This window comes from Giardia intestinalis, chromosome 5 (assembly GCF_000002435.2).
Source record: "Giardia intestinalis strain WB C6 chromosome 5, whole genome shotgun sequence".
In the NCBI taxonomy this organism is placed as follows: Eukaryota; Fornicata; order Diplomonadida; family Hexamitidae; genus Giardia; species Giardia duodenalis.
In genome coordinates, this window is record NC_051860.1 from 3,818,133 (window position 1) to 3,835,545 (window position 17,413).

The 17,413-nt window shown below is 49.6% G+C and overlaps 6 protein-coding genes, 1 non-coding gene and 1 pseudogene across 7 annotated transcripts; 6 read left to right on the plus strand and 2 right to left on the minus strand.

Annotated features, from left to right (window-relative positions):
• Positions 1-63: 63 nt before the first annotated feature.
• On the plus strand, positions 64-4,056 carry GL50803_0013771 (uncharacterized protein; the record flags this gene model as incomplete). The annotated part of the gene is made up of 1 exon (XM_001708496.1): positions 64-4,056. One exon carries the CDS (start codon positions 64-66, stop codon positions 4,054-4,056), a length of 3,993 nt encoding a protein of 1,330 aa, XP_001708548.1.
• A 12-nt stretch (positions 4,057-4,068) lies between these two features.
• GL50803_0021411 (ABC transporter, ATP-binding protein) lies at positions 4,069-10,005 on the minus strand (the record flags this gene model as incomplete). The annotated part of the gene is made up of 1 exon (XM_001708492.1): positions 4,069-10,005. One exon carries the CDS (start codon positions 10,003-10,005, stop codon positions 4,069-4,071), a length of 5,937 nt encoding a protein of 1,978 aa, XP_001708544.1.
• A 201-nt stretch (positions 10,006-10,206) lies between these two features.
• GL50803_0015240 (uncharacterized protein) lies at positions 10,207-11,445 on the minus strand (the record flags this gene model as incomplete). Its single annotated transcript, XM_001708491.1, has 1 exon — positions 10,207-11,445. One exon carries the CDS (start codon positions 11,443-11,445, stop codon positions 10,207-10,209), a length of 1,239 nt encoding a protein of 412 aa, XP_001708543.1.
• Positions 11,446-11,456: 11 nt separating this feature from the next.
• On the plus strand, positions 11,457-12,929 carry GL50803_0015239 (Condensin complex subunit 2; the record flags this gene model as incomplete). Its single annotated transcript, XM_001708490.1, has 1 exon — positions 11,457-12,929. The coding sequence occupies one exon, from the start codon at positions 11,457-11,459 to the stop codon at positions 12,927-12,929; it is 1,473 nt and encodes a 490-aa protein (XP_001708542.1).
• A 355-nt stretch (positions 12,930-13,284) lies between these two features.
• GL50803_00137697 (VSP) lies at positions 13,285-14,766 on the plus strand (the record flags this gene model as incomplete). The annotated part of the gene is made up of 1 exon (XM_001708489.2): positions 13,285-14,766. One exon carries the CDS (start codon positions 13,285-13,287, stop codon positions 14,764-14,766), a length of 1,482 nt encoding a protein of 493 aa, XP_001708541.2.
• A 67-nt stretch (positions 14,767-14,833) lies between these two features.
• On the plus strand, positions 14,834-16,540 carry GL50803_0015237 (pVSP; annotated as a pseudogene; the record flags this gene model as incomplete).
• Positions 16,541-16,804: 264 nt separating this feature from the next.
• On the plus strand, positions 16,805-16,878 carry GL50803_00t0017. The gene has a single exon. It is a non-coding gene; the product is annotated as a tRNA-Arg (tRNA).
• Positions 16,879-16,883: 5 nt separating this feature from the next.
• GL50803_0017464 (Qb-SNARE 2) lies at positions 16,884-17,387 on the plus strand (the record flags this gene model as incomplete). Its single annotated transcript, XM_001708486.2, has 1 exon — positions 16,884-17,387. One exon carries the CDS (start codon positions 16,884-16,886, stop codon positions 17,385-17,387), a length of 504 nt encoding a protein of 167 aa, XP_001708538.2.
• Positions 17,388-17,413: the final 26 nt, after the last annotated feature.

Genomic DNA, 17,413 nt, shown 5'->3' on the forward strand with positions numbered 1-17,413 from the left:
ACAGAGCGCAGTCATGATTCCTGCCTTCTAGCTTTGTTGGGAGAACAGAATTTAAAAATTAAAATGCTGGCCGGTGAAGCAGACACCCAACAGGCTGCATCGGTGGCCGAAATGCTTCCACCAAATCTTGGAAAAATTATTAGACAGTCTCAGCAAGACACTCAAGAGAGTCGAGTCCGGTCGCGCCCAAGTTCTACTCGGCAAGGGTTTGTTGTAGCAGAGCAGCGGCTGCGCGAAAACGCTGACTATAGGGTTCTCTGTGGCATCTGCCGCAGATGGGGTGACCGTGAACACCTCAATGCTCATGACGGATTCACTCCACAGTTGAAATTGAGCGGATCTTCCGGCTTCAATTGTCAAACGAAGATTGGTCGCGCTCGCACCGCGCGGATGATAGAGACCATCATCCTGCACCTTCCTGTTTCTCTGACCGAGTGCTTGAGCATTTGCCATGACTCAGTAGACTGGGTGGCAGGCAGGATTGCTGATAGTTGCAGGTATTTTGAGTCCTGGTTCCCAGCCAGCTTCATGGCACTAATCAACGAAAAGGCAGAAATGATGGGCCGTGAAAAACTCCTTCTACCCCAGGACTCCCCTGAGGACGTGCGGGACGATGAGGATTGGAGTATTGACATAAATACCGGCCGTGCACAGAGCAAAAAATGGTCTAAGGAGCTGTACAGTGGAGCAAAAACACCATCTATAGATTTTTACGACGACACTGAAGATATATCTGCTAGAGATCTTCTTGCTAAATTGACTGCAGAGCAAGCCTCACAAGAACAGCAGGCCAATCAAATTGTGAAGCCACATGTATATCATCAGGCACGGTCTAGACCGGGCTTTTCATACAACTTTGTAGACAGAACCAAGGACTTCTATTTGAACTCTCGGTGTCCACACGGAGAGGCACAGCAAATATTATCAGACGCCGCAAACGAGGCCATCTATGGAGCGCGGCAGCCGATACTCAACCATACACCCATGCGGCCTGCATCACAGCAGCTTACTAGGGCAGAACAAATTATTTACAAGACTGTTTACTCAAAGCCCACTCGTATCATCGACCAGGCACCAAAAAATATCAAACCATTAACAGCCCCGTACACGTCTTCGTTGGACGCGGCGCGGCATAGGTATGAGCTATATAAAAACATACTTGCATCTGGAGACAGACAGGTCAACACAGCTGGCAGGACCTTCCGGAGTATGAATTCCTCATCGGTACGGCTGGCAGAAGAAGCCTTACACCTTAATGAGCTGGAAGCAGAAATAAAAATGAATGTCAAAGCTTATCACGAGGGCCGCGTGAGAGCCAAGTCTGTTCACGGCACTATGGTTGAAAGTCGGCGCTACGGAGCAACAGGCTTTAAAGAAGTGCAGATGGGCCGCGGTGTCGTCGTTGTTCCAGACTACTTCACTCCACAGACTCGACGACACACAAAAGCGCTGTATGAACAGTATAATAATGAGTATGACTTTAGTACCACAGAAATAGACCAACCAGACGAGCTCCTGGACTTCAACGAAGACTTTACCGGCCTTGGAATAGCCAAACTTAACCAATCAAAGCTTCGAGCGTTGGCAGGAATCGTTACCAGTCCAAAGTATGCTGAGACGGAAGAAGGAGCTGATGGGGCCCAGGGAGATGAATCTGACAACGATCTGGAGGACAGCGACGACTCTGTGGACAAAGCCAAGAAGCGTTCTATGGGGAAGAATGGCATCTCTGCAGCCAATGCTTTCATATATCGTAAAGCCATAGCAGAGTATGTGACCTCTCAAGTTAACCTTCCTCAGTATGACAACAAGCTCCAGCCCATGATTTTCCCTCAGGATACTGAGAAGTCGGGTGCATTCTACTCCAGTCCTCAGCAGTCAATGGCCGCTGCTGGAGATCTAAAGACTAAGGATCTTCTGTCAGGAGGAAAACACGGCTTTGATCCTCGTTTGTATCAAGTACTTGACGCATCTAAGAACATATTGAATAATGAAGATTTGCTCTTAGACAGTGACAGCGAGGATAACTTAGGTCGTCGTCCGGCGAAAGCACTCCCGGATCAGCATCTCTACGAAGACCTCTATCTTGATTCCGACCCATCCGATCCTGATGCTCCTGCTCAGGAGGACAAGATAGAGGCCCCCGAGTTATCATTTGTCCGTGAATCTGTTATACTGGAAGGAGTCAGGGACACGCTCGCCCCGATAGCAGACATCGCTAAAGATCCAAAAGGCTTGCTGATAACACCAGATCCCGTCGGCCCTCTTATTATGAAGCAAGCAGCTAGTATGAAGGCCAAAGCCATCAAAGCAGAAGTAGCAGCTAGAGAAGAGCAGGCTGCCTTAGCAGCAAAGCTTGCACGAGAAAAGGCACGAAAGGCAGCTGAAGCTAATGAAAAGACAAAGAATTCTAAAGGTACCAAAGCACCCAAGGTTAAAAAGCAATCTCAAGGGCCAAGCGTCACAGACACGATGTCCAAATATACAGCATCGGGAGCCCCGGTTAGCTACGAAACTATGGCGGCAGATACTTACAAAGCTGCAGCTATAGTCGAAGAGCTGGCACAGAACGCGGAGGCTGTACGGAGCCTTGCCGATGCCGAGATAGAACGATCAAAGCAGCGTGAAGAGGCTTTTGTTGAGAAACAGCGCGTAGAGATGCGGAAGACCGCTGCTTTCAATGGTCTCACGGAGGCGTGTAAGAAGGTTGCAGAGAGAACGGGAGACCTGAACTCTATGAGGACTGCAGGCATCACGCACGTCGCCAAGGCACATCTAGGTAACACTGTCTTTTACAAGCCGGGCCTAGAGAAGTATGAGCGGCAGCGTCTGTCTGACGAAGAAGCAGAAGATAATTCAGCAATTATCACTAAGATAGACCTGAGTCTCAAACCGTATCTTTATGATAATAGTAAGACTCTAGAAAAGCTCAGTAAAATTACTGAGATCACATCAACTCCACTTCGCAAAGAAGACGATGGAACTGTGCCCCTGTTCGAACGAACGTATCAGCCCATCAACGCTGCATCCCGCAAGCCAGGGTGCACGGACATGACTCTGCCATATATAGAGCAGCCTACAAGTGCGCCATCCTTATTTCAACGGACGATGATGGGTCGGCATCTCAGTGGCATGCAGTTTAAAGAAGACATGTATGACTACACCGAGTCCGGTTGTGCTCCGCCGTTTGCACCCGATATCGGCTCAGTAGCCTCGACCGTCACCGCTGAAGTCAGCGCACGAAATGCCCAGAGGACCAAGCCCCTCCCGCAACCAAATCGGAAAGAGATACGTACTTTCTTTGATGACCGTGCCATCAACACTGCCAATCCACAAACACAAGTATTTAAGATGCAAAGCATTGAGACAGACTCAAGTCTGAAAGTGGACGGGGCAGTAGCTTCTGCACAAAACATCGCCTCCTTATTCACTCTCAACACAGACAAAAGCCAGAAGCTGAACGCTGCTTTAGTAAAGCGTGACTTGGCACGAAGGAATGCTGATGCCAAGGTTATGAGCTCAAGTGGACTTGATGAGTCTACCCTGCCAGACATAGACCTTGGCGCCGATAAAGCAGCAGCTCTCAGTACAGCATCTCCCTCAAGGCTAGATGGCGACTCTGCTGTCACTGAGCAGATGACCCCCCTGATTGCACAGGCGGATAGAACTGTTGCTTTGGCTGGAATGACAAGATCTGTCATATCTGAGTATAAGAGCCATGCATCTGAGTTCCAGCAGGAGCGATTAGCCAGCTCAGTGTTTGGTAGACCCGCCGTGTTACCAAGTATGTCTTTGATTGGCAGGGAGTTAGCACGTGTCAAGGACAATAACCTACTGAAAGATCTTCAGCAAGCGAATATTTCTGTAATCCCTTCACGGAATGCGACCGTCCCTGCTCTTACACAGCGCGATAACAATCCGACGCTGGTCAACATTGCATCCATAATGTCCCGAATGAACACGGATCCATGTCCTCGAGAGATCACCAAGAAAGAAAAGAAAGGAAAAAAGAGCAAGAAGGGTAAGAAGGGCACGAAAGGAAGTAATAAGAAGTAGAGCACGCCGTCTTTACTCATTTATTATCTGCATGAAGCTGTTCTCCAGGCGGCTCACATCAATAGACCATTCATTTGCGAGAAGACCAAAAGAATCTGCCGCACGTAATACATCAGATAGTGCACCTTTATTCTTGAACTCAAACCGGACCTCACTGGCCCGGACATCGTCAACGAAACGAACAAGGAACTTGGAAACATCGGGGTGGCTCACAAACTCCTTTCGCAGCTTTTCAAAGTGTTGACGAGCATCGTCGTTGCTGCTTCCCTCCAGCAACGCGGTAGAACAAATTAATGTAAACTGTACTTTGCTGAGACGGCAAATATCTGCAATTGTACCCTCAGCAATAACCTTCCCTAATTTCATGATGCAGCACCTATCTGCAAGGGCTTCTACTTCCTGCATGTCGTGTGTAGTCAGCATCATCGTGCGGCATACACTGCGACTTGCTAAAATGGCTTTCCAGATATCGTTCTTCATCCGACTGGAGAGGCCTGTGGTGATCTCATCAAGGCAAACCAAAGAGGGGGATGATACTATGACCATCGCAAGCGTGAGCCGGCGTTGAGACCCTCCGGATAACTGTGACACCTTCCTGTTCCTGTCATCGTAGAGGCTAGTCACACGAAGAACAGTCTCTATGTCCTTGATATTGGGCTTAAGATTTCTACAGGTAAAGCCAACCATAAGGCGCAAATGTTCAAGGGGCGTGAGTTCTGGCCAAAAGATATCGTCCTGTGGAACGACCGTTATATACTCTCCTTGGCGAATAGACGTGCTGAGAATGTTCTGCCGGGTAGTATTCTGATCGTTTTTAATGCACATCGCTTTTCCTTCCGTAGGTACATGGATTCCAGTGAGAGCATTCATGATCGTCGACTTCCCAGCCCCGTTAGCTCCGAGCAAGGCAAAGACTTCGTTGTGTCTGACCTCGAAGGAGACGTCCTTGACTGCGTAGTACCCGTCAGGATATCGATGAGTGACGTGCTGAACGCTTAAGTGTGGCTTCACCTCATTAGCTGCAAAATCAAGGTTTGTCACTGCGCGACTAAGTTCTTGGCTCATTATGTCTGACGCCTCCGTGTGGTGCTCCTGGGGGATCTGATGCATTTTTGGCTCTGTGGATGGGACTGGTTCCCTCTTACAGGTATGACGCTTTCTTCCTGCGTCAAGGAAGTAGACAATTATAAGGGCAACGCATAAGTGGATAATAAAAACAACTGGACATAACCATGCACCGACAGCAGTGACATAGTCATAAACTATTGCCCTACGAATCTGATAAAGTGCATTCAATGCCGGTAGGAAAAAGCTAAACACAATGGTTAAGACTTCGTTCATCTCAAATGTTGCATGCGTGATAACTGTAATCACGACAAACACAAATGAAATGAGGATTGACGTTCGGACTGTCTTTGTAAATATCCCAATAATTATTGCGAAGATTGTTGAACTGGCAGACGCAAGCAGATACATTGCGATCAAAAGGAATATATTTCCAATCGACTTTTCCCATAACAGCTCCGGGAAGTTGGCTGAAACAATGAGCATGGCAATGAGAATGGGCACAAAGGACCAGGCAGTGTAGTAGATTAGGTGACTCAGAACCAGCTTGACCTTTGGGACGTTGTGCAACACATAGAGCCGCACTACACGCGATTCGTATTCCCTAGCGACTCTGGCTGAGATGATTGTCATCGGCACAATAACGACAAAGGGTAGCAAATAGTTTGCACTGACATCTAAGGCGATTGTGTTGCCAATCTTCTTGCTTACAGCCAGAAACCGGGATTCAGAGTAGTAGGGCATTGGTTTTATTCTAGCGCTATATGTGAAGTTGTAGATCTCCTTATAGAATTCAGGTGACGTCAGCATTGCCGCCAGTGCTCTACGAAACAGTGCACCCGTGAGCTTCACTAACGGGTCCAGCGTGTAGATAGAGAGAGTGGGATAGGGCCTAGTTGGTAGGTAGAAGGGGAATACATTTGATGGATTGTTGTCCAGGTTTGTTGGGAAACCTGGCATGGGGTAGGTCACTGTCGTTCCATTATCAACGGATATATTAACAAGTCCTTTAACAAATGTCCAATTCTGTGTCCCAAAGGGGGGTAATTGCGTATAGTACGTGAACTTCAACGTGTCTGGCGTTGTAGATGACAGGTCAAAGATCCCCGCTTTCAAAGACTGGAACCCCTGCTTAACCTTTGTGACTCGCACAGAAGGATTATTAAAGTCGTCTTCAGTCATGTGTATAACGGTGCTTTGCGCCGAACGGAGATCCTTCAGCATGTCTCGGAGATGTTGAGAGAATATGAGCTGATTCTCAATATAAACAGTGTTATTCCTGTCGCCGCTGGGGCAGTTGGTCTTCACACACTTCAATGGAATAGTTGTTATTGACTGTCGTGGCATCATAAACGCAAAAATGTTATTCCTGTCCTTCAAAGGATCGGCAACGCTTTCACTGGGGTCAGCATCAGCAAACACATGTGTCCAGTTGGCGTTCTCAAGTGGAACAAGCGTATACTGTGACTTTAGAAACTCATTTGCCAGCTTGACGCCCGTTTTATTTGTAATCACTTCACTCCACAATGGAGCAGAGCTCCCATCTACCATTAATCCGAGCCAGCTATCCAGTTTGCCTCCTGTTACAATTCCGTAGAATGTGCGCCCAGCATACTGCATGTCCCTATCACCAAGTGGAAGAGTGCTACTACCATCGCCCAACTGTATCTCATCGCTGCCCCACGAGTCTAATCCTGCATACTTTAGATAATTCACGCATGGTGATATCTGATTGATAGTTTGATAGGGAGCATTAAACAAAATATTCGTGTTTCTACTCATGCATTTGGCAATCGCTCCGTTGAATGAGAACTTTTGCAGGATATTCAGTTTTTGTGCTACCACGCACGGAGCGAAACATGCCTCAAAGTATCCTGCCTTCGCCTTTGAGAGAAGCTCAGCGTTCTCCTTCAGGATTGTCTTTTTCGCCGCACTGATTCCATTAATGACCACCAAGCAAAGGCAGAGGATTAACAGGAATATCACAATGAAGGAGATAAAGTACTCCTTTAAATCAATGAGAAGATTTTTGTGGAGCAGCCATCGCATCTGATTTGGTCGGACTTTCACGGACCCTCCGTGGGTGTTATCAATAAACACATTGTCCATGTCCATGGAGCAGCTATCATCGACCAGCTTAGTAAAAATATCATCTAGACTAGCCTTTTCTATTGCGTAATCTATTCTATATCGAATAGCCATTGCTTGGAGCATGTCGGCGATTTCACAGATGACCGCCGGGGTTATCTTGGCATGGAGTGGAAGGGTAATGCGTACTACGTGTTCGAGATCCTTCGCTACGTATGGCTGTAGGGTCGGATCAGGATGTTCAGTAGGCCAGACAATCCTCGTCAGGCTCTCCATACACTCTTTGATAAGTGCATGCCTACTGCACCCCCAGGCCTCTAGCTGTGCGTTGCTGGTGATAGTGAGAATGATACTATAGTCACCCAACTCTGAACGAAGGCCCAATGGGGAGTTTGAGGTCATCACCTTCCCGTCCTTAACTATGACTATGTCATTGGCTAGCTCACCAATCTCGTCTGCATCATGGGTAGTAAGAACGACTGAGCTACCACTTTCTTCCACTAATTCATGAATGTAATTCCAAATGTCTCTCTTCAACACTGGGTCAACGCCAAGTGTGACTTCGTCCAATAGATATATTGGTGGATAGGAGACTGTTGCATTTGCCAGGGCTAGCCGTCGCAACATTCCTCCAGATAGATCCTTGGCTGCGCGCTTGTGCACAGCAGTAGAGCCCAGACCAATCTTATCTAAGGTTGATAGAACGTACTCGTCCAAAGTCTTATGCCTACTGAGAATTCGGTCCATGGTGCCTATGCTTTCAGCACGGAAGATAGCTGAGTACATCACGTTCTCCCAAACCGACAGTCCCATCCACACGTTTGTACGGTCTTGGGGACAGTATCCCACATACGGTCTAATGTGGTATGCGTCATACTTATTTGACATATCAAATTCGCCCAGCACGATACAGGACCCGCCATTTTTATTCATAGCCAGCTCACCAGAGAGGATTTTCATTGTTGTGGACTTCCCGCCAGCACTCGGCGCAATGACTCCTAAGATACTGTTTTCGTGGGACGACAAGGTCAACTTCTTAAGGACATGGTTTTCACTACTCTTGATAGAGCACTTTCTCCGCGTCTTGTACGTCTTTTCAAGCTCTGTTGTCTCCATGCGCACGCTTGAGACCTTAGTCAAGTCCAGCTTCTTGCGGCGGTAGAAGCTTCTTGAACAAAGAAAGTTCCATGGCAAGCCACGCCAAGCCTCTTCGGGTTTTATATGCGAAAGGAATATGCAGATGAGTGGGAAAACTATAAGAGATTGAATCAGAGATATGAGGATTAGGATCCACATGGCCGGAATGCGATAGGTCTTAGTGGCACCAAACTGCTTGCGATCCGTGGTGTAGTAGTTGTCATAGTTTGTGGTGATGAAGCTTATGGGAATTGTGGGGTAAAGATCCTTATTGTATATTAACTCATCTCCATGCTTGGCTATCACGAGCAGATTGTCATAAAGAGCGAAGTTGGTAAGGTAAGGTGCAATTGCAACAAATATCCACGTTATCGGTGGTGGCACGAGGGCTGGACTGAACATACCAAGAAGACCTGAAAGCGTCATAAGGACAACGGTGGGTACCAGCGTAGTGCTCAGGGCTACAATAGTGGAGAGAATAAGCGAGAAGGCAGGTGTATACACGAGGTAAGTTAGGAATAGAGTGAAAGCCGATATACTCAAGGATGTCACAATAGACAGTATGAGAGGAAGCCAGCCATCAAACGCGGCAATGGGATATTGCTTGGAGAAGTACATAGTGTAAAATAGTAAGAGGGAGGACAGGAAGTCCAAGAAAAGGAGGCACAGATAGTTCGACAGCAGCACTTTAAACTCGGGAACACCCAGGCGTCTCAGTCCAGAGTGGAACGGACCTCTGAAGATAGTCCCCAGCATGGCCGACAAGACGATCATGATAGTCATTGGAACAGTATAATATATATATGATTTGTGAAACACGGCAACTGATGTGTCTACCCGGTCTGGAAGCGGTGAAAGATCGTATGAAATATCCTTTCCCAAGAGCACTTTGGCGATGGCAGAGTCTACCATCTGCTGCACTGTGTATCCAAGGCTTGTCCAGGTCTTCATCGTCCAGGAATTTGAGATCTGTCGCACAAGACGATCGTGGGCCCCGTATGCCAGCGACCCAACCATAGATTGATTGTAAAAAATTGTATATGAAATATTAGCTGTTCCATCGAATTTGTCCGGGACATCGAATCGTATGGCCAGGAAGTATGTACGGCCCGTAAGGCTCTTTGCACGTTCATTTAGTGCAGCAGGAGTCAATCCGTAAGAGTCTTTCATCAGGTTATCGACATCGCTGTCGGTAAAAATCTGGTCTGATGTCAGCTGAGCACTGAACTGTTCTGTGCAGTTTCCAATGGTTCCACGGACCTCTGCTTCGAGCCATTCGGCAGTAAACTTTTCCAGGTCCGGCCCAGACAGCCCGACAGCGGCAATGTCCTGCTCCATATCTGCAGCGTTGGCATACGGAAGCACCTTACCTGTGATCTTCTGGGACTCGATAATAGAATTAATAATTCTATAAGTTGTCAATGTTTTTGGACCATATGCCAAATAAACTGTATCAGCTGTACACCCCGTGAGGTCCTTGCACAAGGGCAGCGCGGGGACAGCGTACTTGGTACCCTTGCCGGGCAAAAGCGGGTAGTCAAGGCGTGAGTAAAATATCCCCCAGAGCAACAGAAACGTCAGCACGGGTGCCACGGCTAAGGTGATGACTGTTCCCATACGTGTCTTGTAGGTATGGAGAACAAACCGGGGGAACGACATTTTAAAAAAGAAAGAGATTGGCCGAGGGTAATGTTGATTAATTTTTACGATGAAATCAATTGATCACCAGTAAACTACCGTAGAGGCTCTTTCAGCAAGCCGGATAATAGGGATTGCCCATGAAACAAGCAATCTGGCGGACTGGAGCGGTTAGAATTAGGCAATTCAAATCAATTTACTAGGCCTATTATGTTGATCACATTACTCGAAAAGCGAACACAGTGCAGCATAGTTAGGGTCATCTGCATTCCTTTCGGCGGCGCCAGGTTCAAAGATAACCGCCTTAAAGACGTCCTTCTTCACTCTGAAGGGGCCGTCGAGCATAGAAAGTAGCGCGGAGCAGCATGCCTCGCGAAATGCATCATCTGTGTGGGAGAGGCCTGTCCTGAACCCGGCGACGACATGGGCCATGTTCTCATCGAACATGAGGGTGTTCCACACGGAGTGCACTGCTGCATTTGAGGAGCATATGCGCCCGAATGCCAAGGCTGCTGTACTTGCAACATGTGTATTGAAATCACCAAACAAGATGATAAGGTTGCGTGGCAGAGTCCCTGTACTGAAGCTTAGTGATGACGAACTATCAAATAGAATAACAGAGTCAATGAACGTGTTCATCTCAACGACAGAATCCTCTACCAGGTGTAGCCCGTAATCCGAAGACACTATAAATATATCGTATGTGCGTTTGAAGAGATCTAAAAACGTGTTTGGAGCAGTATCGATTATAAGGTCGAAGGCATCCCTACATGTTACTGAGATGTTGTAGACCGAGGAGACAACATATTTGAGGATCGTTATCTGCTCTTGAACTGCTTTGTGCTCTGGAAGGGTGGTGTGTACCACCCTTTTATTCTCTAACTGAGCTTGGAGACGAGTGAACTTATTCAAGATAGAACCGATATAGTCTGTGCCAGCACGCACTATGTTCTTTTCGTACCCTTCTAAGAGCTTCGAGACACACGAAATCTCATACGTGATTTTCCACAGGCGTGGAAAGTTGGTCGCGTGGTTCAGAAGAAACACTAGTATGGTATCTAACTGCTCCAGGGGCAAAGACTCCAGCGTGGACACTCCGGCTCGCGTGTCTACAAGCTTCGCAAGAGCAAAAACAACCATATCTGTCCAGTGATGATCGGCTTCGTTATTCTTACCATTCACACACTCCTCAAAGAACTCTGTGATGCACGAAAATAGCCGCATGTCCTTCCAAAAGGCATGCGCAGCTAAGGGTATAGATGTGTGATTAGCAAGTTGATTGAACGCCTCAGTGAGCGCCTCTGGTGTACTCTTTCCTTCGCGATACTTTGTTATTTCGGAGCAAAATTTGGTGTAGAAGAATTCATCGCAGGGGACAGAAAACATGGTGGGGTCCTGCGGTCGTGGGTTTTCTTGTGCATTGCGACCATAGAGAAAGTCCAGGGTATCTCTCCAGCTCATTATTTTCAAAAATGAGCCAGCTTGAGCAAATTCTAGTAGACTGTCTTGCGCTCGCTGCACAGGACAAAATCACTGCCAAGAACTCCTGGTCTCTTCAGCTGCTGGAGAACATAGATGGCATCATTGATTCCATGCGGCAATCGTGCGATTTTGTCTATGTATCTTCGGCCATCTCTGCGTCTGCAAAGATCTATGCAGGAAGAGTGGACTCCCTATATACTATGGTGCGTCACACTGCTGCTGCAGGACGCGTGCATGACCACTCTCCCATGGATCTTGAGGGTGAAACAGATGCCAACTCAAGCCAGGCGCGCAGGCCCCTGGATAAGCATTCAAAGGCCACCAAGCGGGTTCCTTACAAGAATGCTGCATTAACCAAGGACTTCTCTGCCCTACAGATGAAGCCTGCCTCACGTGACGCGCTTTTCCGCTTGGACCCCCTTTACTCCCAGTTGCAGATGCAGGAGCTCACATGCACCACTAAATCGCTCCCAATCTTTGGCATGTACGCCAAACCAGCCACCTTGTCGGTCTCCCAAGCTCTTTCTGACCGCATACTAGCCAATGTGCGACCTATAACCACACACATGATTCAAGCTGCACAGGCCTCTCTAATCGCAACACCACTTGTAGCGCCATCTGGATCACTTGATAGATCACTTATTATGGTGAATCCTGCGATGCAGAGCCAATATGGCAACTTTTCTTCCAGGATAGAGTCTGCGGTCCACTCTGTTTCAGATTCTCTCGTACTGTCTCAGAAGCTACAGGATGATGTGGCTCGTTACGTAGAGACCTCTGATAACCTCTCTGTCACCGAAGATCTCATAGCTGTTTCTGGCAAGAATGCACTCTGGAGTGCAGCAAAACTTCCCAAACCCCCCAAGAAGCAGCGAGTTGCTCGGCGAGCTACTTCACAGGCGTGTAAGAAGTCTCGGGCCCCCAATCCCCCTCGAGCGCCCCGCGCGCCCCGGTCGTCTTCTTTCGCTGCCCCTAAGCTGACTGATCATGCACCTTTAGAATCTGTTGAGATTGCCTTAAGCGACTGCAGCATCAACTTAGAAGCCGATGAACTGGACTTTGATCCGCCACACACTCAAGCACTTGCAAGTTCACGCCGAGCTACACTAGACATTTCAGACTTGCACGGAAGCTCGCTTGCAGAATCGGCTCCGCCGTTCGATAACTCCGAGTACATTCTCAACATGGTCAAGACAGAAAGTCTCATTGATTCTACTCCCACAAAAGTTAACATAGCACAGCTAAAGGGGGCTATTCATAACGAGCTTACTCACCAGACCACGCTAGCAGAGGTTTTTGCTCGGCTTTCTCACATGAAGCGTCTTCCTAATGACATTACGAACAAGTCTGCAGCTGCTATTTCACTTGTCTTTAGCGCGCTTCTGCACTTGGCATCTGAAGGGCACGTTGGATTAGAATGTCGTCAAGATGACATTAGTATTATTCCTCAGCAAGCAATCTAGCTTGATCTGCAGATCCTACGAAAAATCAATGCAACCACGTGGCTATCGTAGGTTGTCTTCGCTCAAGTTGAACCCATGTACATAGCCTATTCTGAAATGAGGACAAGCCAACTAGCATGGAATTAGGTGTCAGCTCCATATGCTTCGCCGTTGGCTGATCATGGAGCCCTGAGCACGTGTAGAGCTTTTCATCGGAATCTTCTACTGCGGTGGCTTCTATAACGGTGTGCCTACTCTATTAGCGTAGTTTCACGGAGACGCAGCAACGCTAAAGAGCACTAGACACGATAGCAGGTGCGTAGCATCACAGAATGCACGCTGTACGATGTATTAGAGCTTGGCTGTCCATCCATCAATGTTACTAAAAATAACCTTGACACTTGCAATTGCACTGGCAGAGTGCCAGGAGGGATCTTTCCTCTATATGGGCAAGTGCCACAGGAGAGAGCCCGGAGCAGGGATGCAGGCCCCAGACCCCGTCCTGTGCCCGGAAGCTGTCAGCGGACCAGGCAACTGCAAGCCCGGAAAGTGCTTTGGAATCGGAGGTGAGGAGCTAAGCTACTGCTCGCAGTGCGCAGATGCTACCGAGGTCCCCCTCAATGGGGCCTGTGATAACTCTGAAGAAACCCAAGCATGCACCCAGATGTCCGACGGGGTGTGCACACAGTGCGCCAAGAAGACCTTCATGTACAAGGGAGGGTGCTACTCCACGATCGGCGTCCCCGGCGTCAAGATGTGCAAGGAGGCGACAGACGGGGTGTGCACCAGCCCGGCCCCCGGATACTTCGTGCTCCCAGCAGACGACCGAGACGCCTCCCACCAGTCCGTCGTCTCGTGCGGCGACGGCGAGGGGGCACCGGGCAGAACCAAGCTCTACAAGGGCGTGAAAGGCTGTGCCGAGTGCACGCTAAGCGTCCCTGCCACGACTGCGACCTGCAATAGGTGCACGACAAAGAACCTTAGTCCGCTGAAGGACGCGTGCTTAACAGACTGCCCTGCCGGGATGTATGCCAACAACAAGGTGTGCACCCCCTGCCACGAGTCGTGCGCAAGCTGTAGCACTAACGCAGAAGCGTCGTGCACGGCCTGCTATCCGGGGTCTGTGCTGAGTCGGTCGTCTGGTGGCACAGGAGCGTGCATGAAAGAGTGCACGGGAAAGTACGCAGAGAACTGCGAGGCTGGCCAGTGCACGGCCGTCGTTGGGGGCTCCAAGTACTGCAGCAGGTGCAAGGCTGGATACGTTCCAGTGGACGGCGTCTGTGTGTCGATAACGACAAGGGCGCCGACTGGATGCACGCCGAGTGATAACAATGATGGAACATGCAAAGCGTGTACAACCACATACTTCCTGCAATCTGGCGGATGCTACAGCGCCGGAGCCTTTCCGGGTAATACTCTCTGCTCTAGTGCTGCCAATGGAAAGTGCCAGACATGTGCCAACGGGCAAGCAGCAGATACCACTTCGGGTTCCTGCCCGGCGTGTCCGGATGGGTGCTCAAAGTGCACGGAAAGTGCTTCTCCACAGCAGTGTTCGGAGTGCCTCCCCGGATACTACAAGTCCGGAAGTAGCTGCGTGAAGTGTGATGCTAGTGACAACGGAATAGTTGGTGTGCCTAATTGCATAAGCTGCGCCCCGCCAGCTGGTGGTAGTGGCTCTGTTACTTGCTATGTCAAAACAGATGGCACTAGTGGTGGTGATAACAACACCGGCGGAAGCACCAACAGGGGCGGCCTCTCCACTGGCGCCATCGCGGGGATCTCCATCGCTGTCGTCGTCGTCGTGGGGGGCCTCGTGGGCTTCCTCTGCTGGTGGTTCGTGTGTAGAGGGAAGGCGTGACTTAGGTAGTGAATGCTCTATAGTGTGATAGTGTGATAATGGGTGATAGGGTGATAGAAGGTGATAGAGGGTGATATGCACAGCAGCCAGTAATGGAGTGTGTACTACTTGTAAGACAGATAACCAGTACATATTCCAGAACCCTGCTGCACCATCAGAGAAGGGAAGGGAGTGTATACTGTGCTCTGATACTACACAGAGAGACGAGGTCATGGGAGTGGATAACTGTCTCAAGTGTACGGCACCAGCTAATAATAAGGGGGTAGCTAAGTGCACTGCTTGCACAGAGGGACACTTCCTACACACAGATGGGACGTGCCAGGCATGCGGCACCGGTTGCTCCGAGTGCACGTCCAACACAGTGTGCACGCACTGCATGCCTGGAAGGTACCTGAAAACTGGTGGCAGCTGTGTCGATGGGAGCGGGAGCACCTGTGGTGAAAAGAAGTACCCCGATCCAACTACCAGAGAGTGCAAGGCATGCCCCGAAGCTTGCAGGGTGTGCGCGTATGACGATGTCCTCCAGCAGCCCGTATGCAGCGAGTGCGACAGTGGACAAGCAAAGAATCTTCTCAAGAAGAAGGTCGACGGGACAGCGGAGTGCGTCGATGAGAACGGATGTCCGACAGGTGAAACGCACTTTGTTGATAAAACTGCTGGAACAAAGTGTCTTCCGTGTGGTGATGAATCTAAAGGAGTGGCTAATTGTGAAACCTGTAGTGCTGCACAACAATGCACTAAGTGCCTTCCGGGCTTCTTTGAGACTAATCCGACAACATGCACCGATTGTACAGGACATTGCGCAGAGTGCGGAACAGCGGGTCAAATTGATACATGTACAAAGTGCCTTCCCGGGTTCTTCCTAAAGTCCAGCGGAGGAAAAGAGTGCGTTCTTTGCGGAGATAGCCAAAAGGGCGGCATCGATGGATGTGATGTTTGTGAGGGAACAGAAGACGCCCTCAAGTGCACAAAGTGCAAGGTGAACTACAGACCCAGTGGAGAACCTTCAACTGGGGTCACATGTACAAAGGCCTGTGAAGATGATACTGCGTGTGGTGGGACAGCAGGGGCCTGCGATGCTATAGTGATCGACAATGATGGAAAGGAGCTTCATTACTGTTCATTCTGTGGAGATAGTTCACAAGCTCCCATTAATGGAAAGTGTGTGGCTTCTGGTAGTTACGATAGTAATCATTGTGCTAAAGGTGTCTGTACACAGTGCACCAACAACTACTTCTTATACATGGGTGGCTGCTATAGTGTATCAGCTCAACCTGGTAACCTCATGTGCAAGACAGCAGGTAATAATGGGATATGCACAGAGGCGGCCAACAATAAGTACTTCATAGTCCCAGAGGCAAAGCCTACTCAGCAGTCCGTGCTAGCCTGTGGGAACCCCCTGGGCACACTAGTAGGCACTGGTGGTACCGCTAAGGCATACGTGGGGGTGGATGGCTGCTCCCAGTGTAAAGCGCCAACACAGATAGACACTCTTGGTATGACCCCTGCTATATGTACTGCCTGTGACAGTGATAGGAAGCCCAACAGGGACGGCAGTGGGTGTGTGCTGTGCTCTGTGGGTGATTGCAAGAGCTGTGTGGTGGATGGTGTGTGTGGGGAGTGCAACAGTGGCTTCAGTCTAGAGGGTGGCAAGTGTGTGTCCTCTGGCACCAACAGGAGCGGGCTCTCCACGGGGGCCATCGCGGGCATCTCCGTGGCTGTGGTCGCTGTCGTGGGGGGCCTCGTGGGCTTCCTCTGCAGGGGGAAGGCGTAGGTGGCATCCACTTAGGTAGTAAACGCATCCATGTGCCGCATCACCTCAACCGGTACACCTCACAGTGCCTCTGCCTGGACAATGGAAGAGCTACGGCGGGCTGCTCTAGCCGTTCCGTGCGCCTCTGGTAAGGGTGACGCCCCAGGCCAGCACGACTCCCTGGTATCTGAGACAGAGTGCGAGTGGCCGCTTATTCCCATCCCCCAGTCCACTCTCACCCAACATAGTCAAAATGTCCTATTCTTCGCGCCCTCGCGCCCGCACGTGCCCGTGGCGTAATTGGATAGCGCGCCTGACTACGGATCAGGAGGTTGCAGGTTCAAGTCCTGCCGGGTACGCTTTTATGCCCGCCCCCAACTTTGCGGCCGCCGTCGAAGACCTCGCCCGCACGGCCTCTCTGCCCTCCCCGCCACTGGCCACGCTCTGGATTCGCCTCAATGAGCTTCGTGCCCAGCTGCAGGCGTCGGCCCCTGAGCTAGCAAAGACAGATGTCCAGTATCTTCTAGAGAAGCTTCAATATATTGAAGATGATATCAAGGCGCTGGAAGACCAGGAGCGCATGCATCCAGCCTCGGAAATTGCTGACACGCAGGCTTTCGACCTCTCTGCAGCCCATCGGTCAGCAGACGAAACGATCGCTTTGGCGCTCCACACAACCTCTGCGCTCCATGATCAGACAGGGCACATAAACGTCTTGCTAGAAAAAATCTCAAATCTAGGGTCCAAAGTAACCGTCGGCCGACACTTGCTCTCTAGCCTTCTGCGCTCCGAACAGGCCGGCGCAGTCATCATACCTCTGCTTCTCATAGTTATCTCATTAGTATATTTACTTATGAAGCTACTTTGACGTCATTCCTCATAAATACATACCTG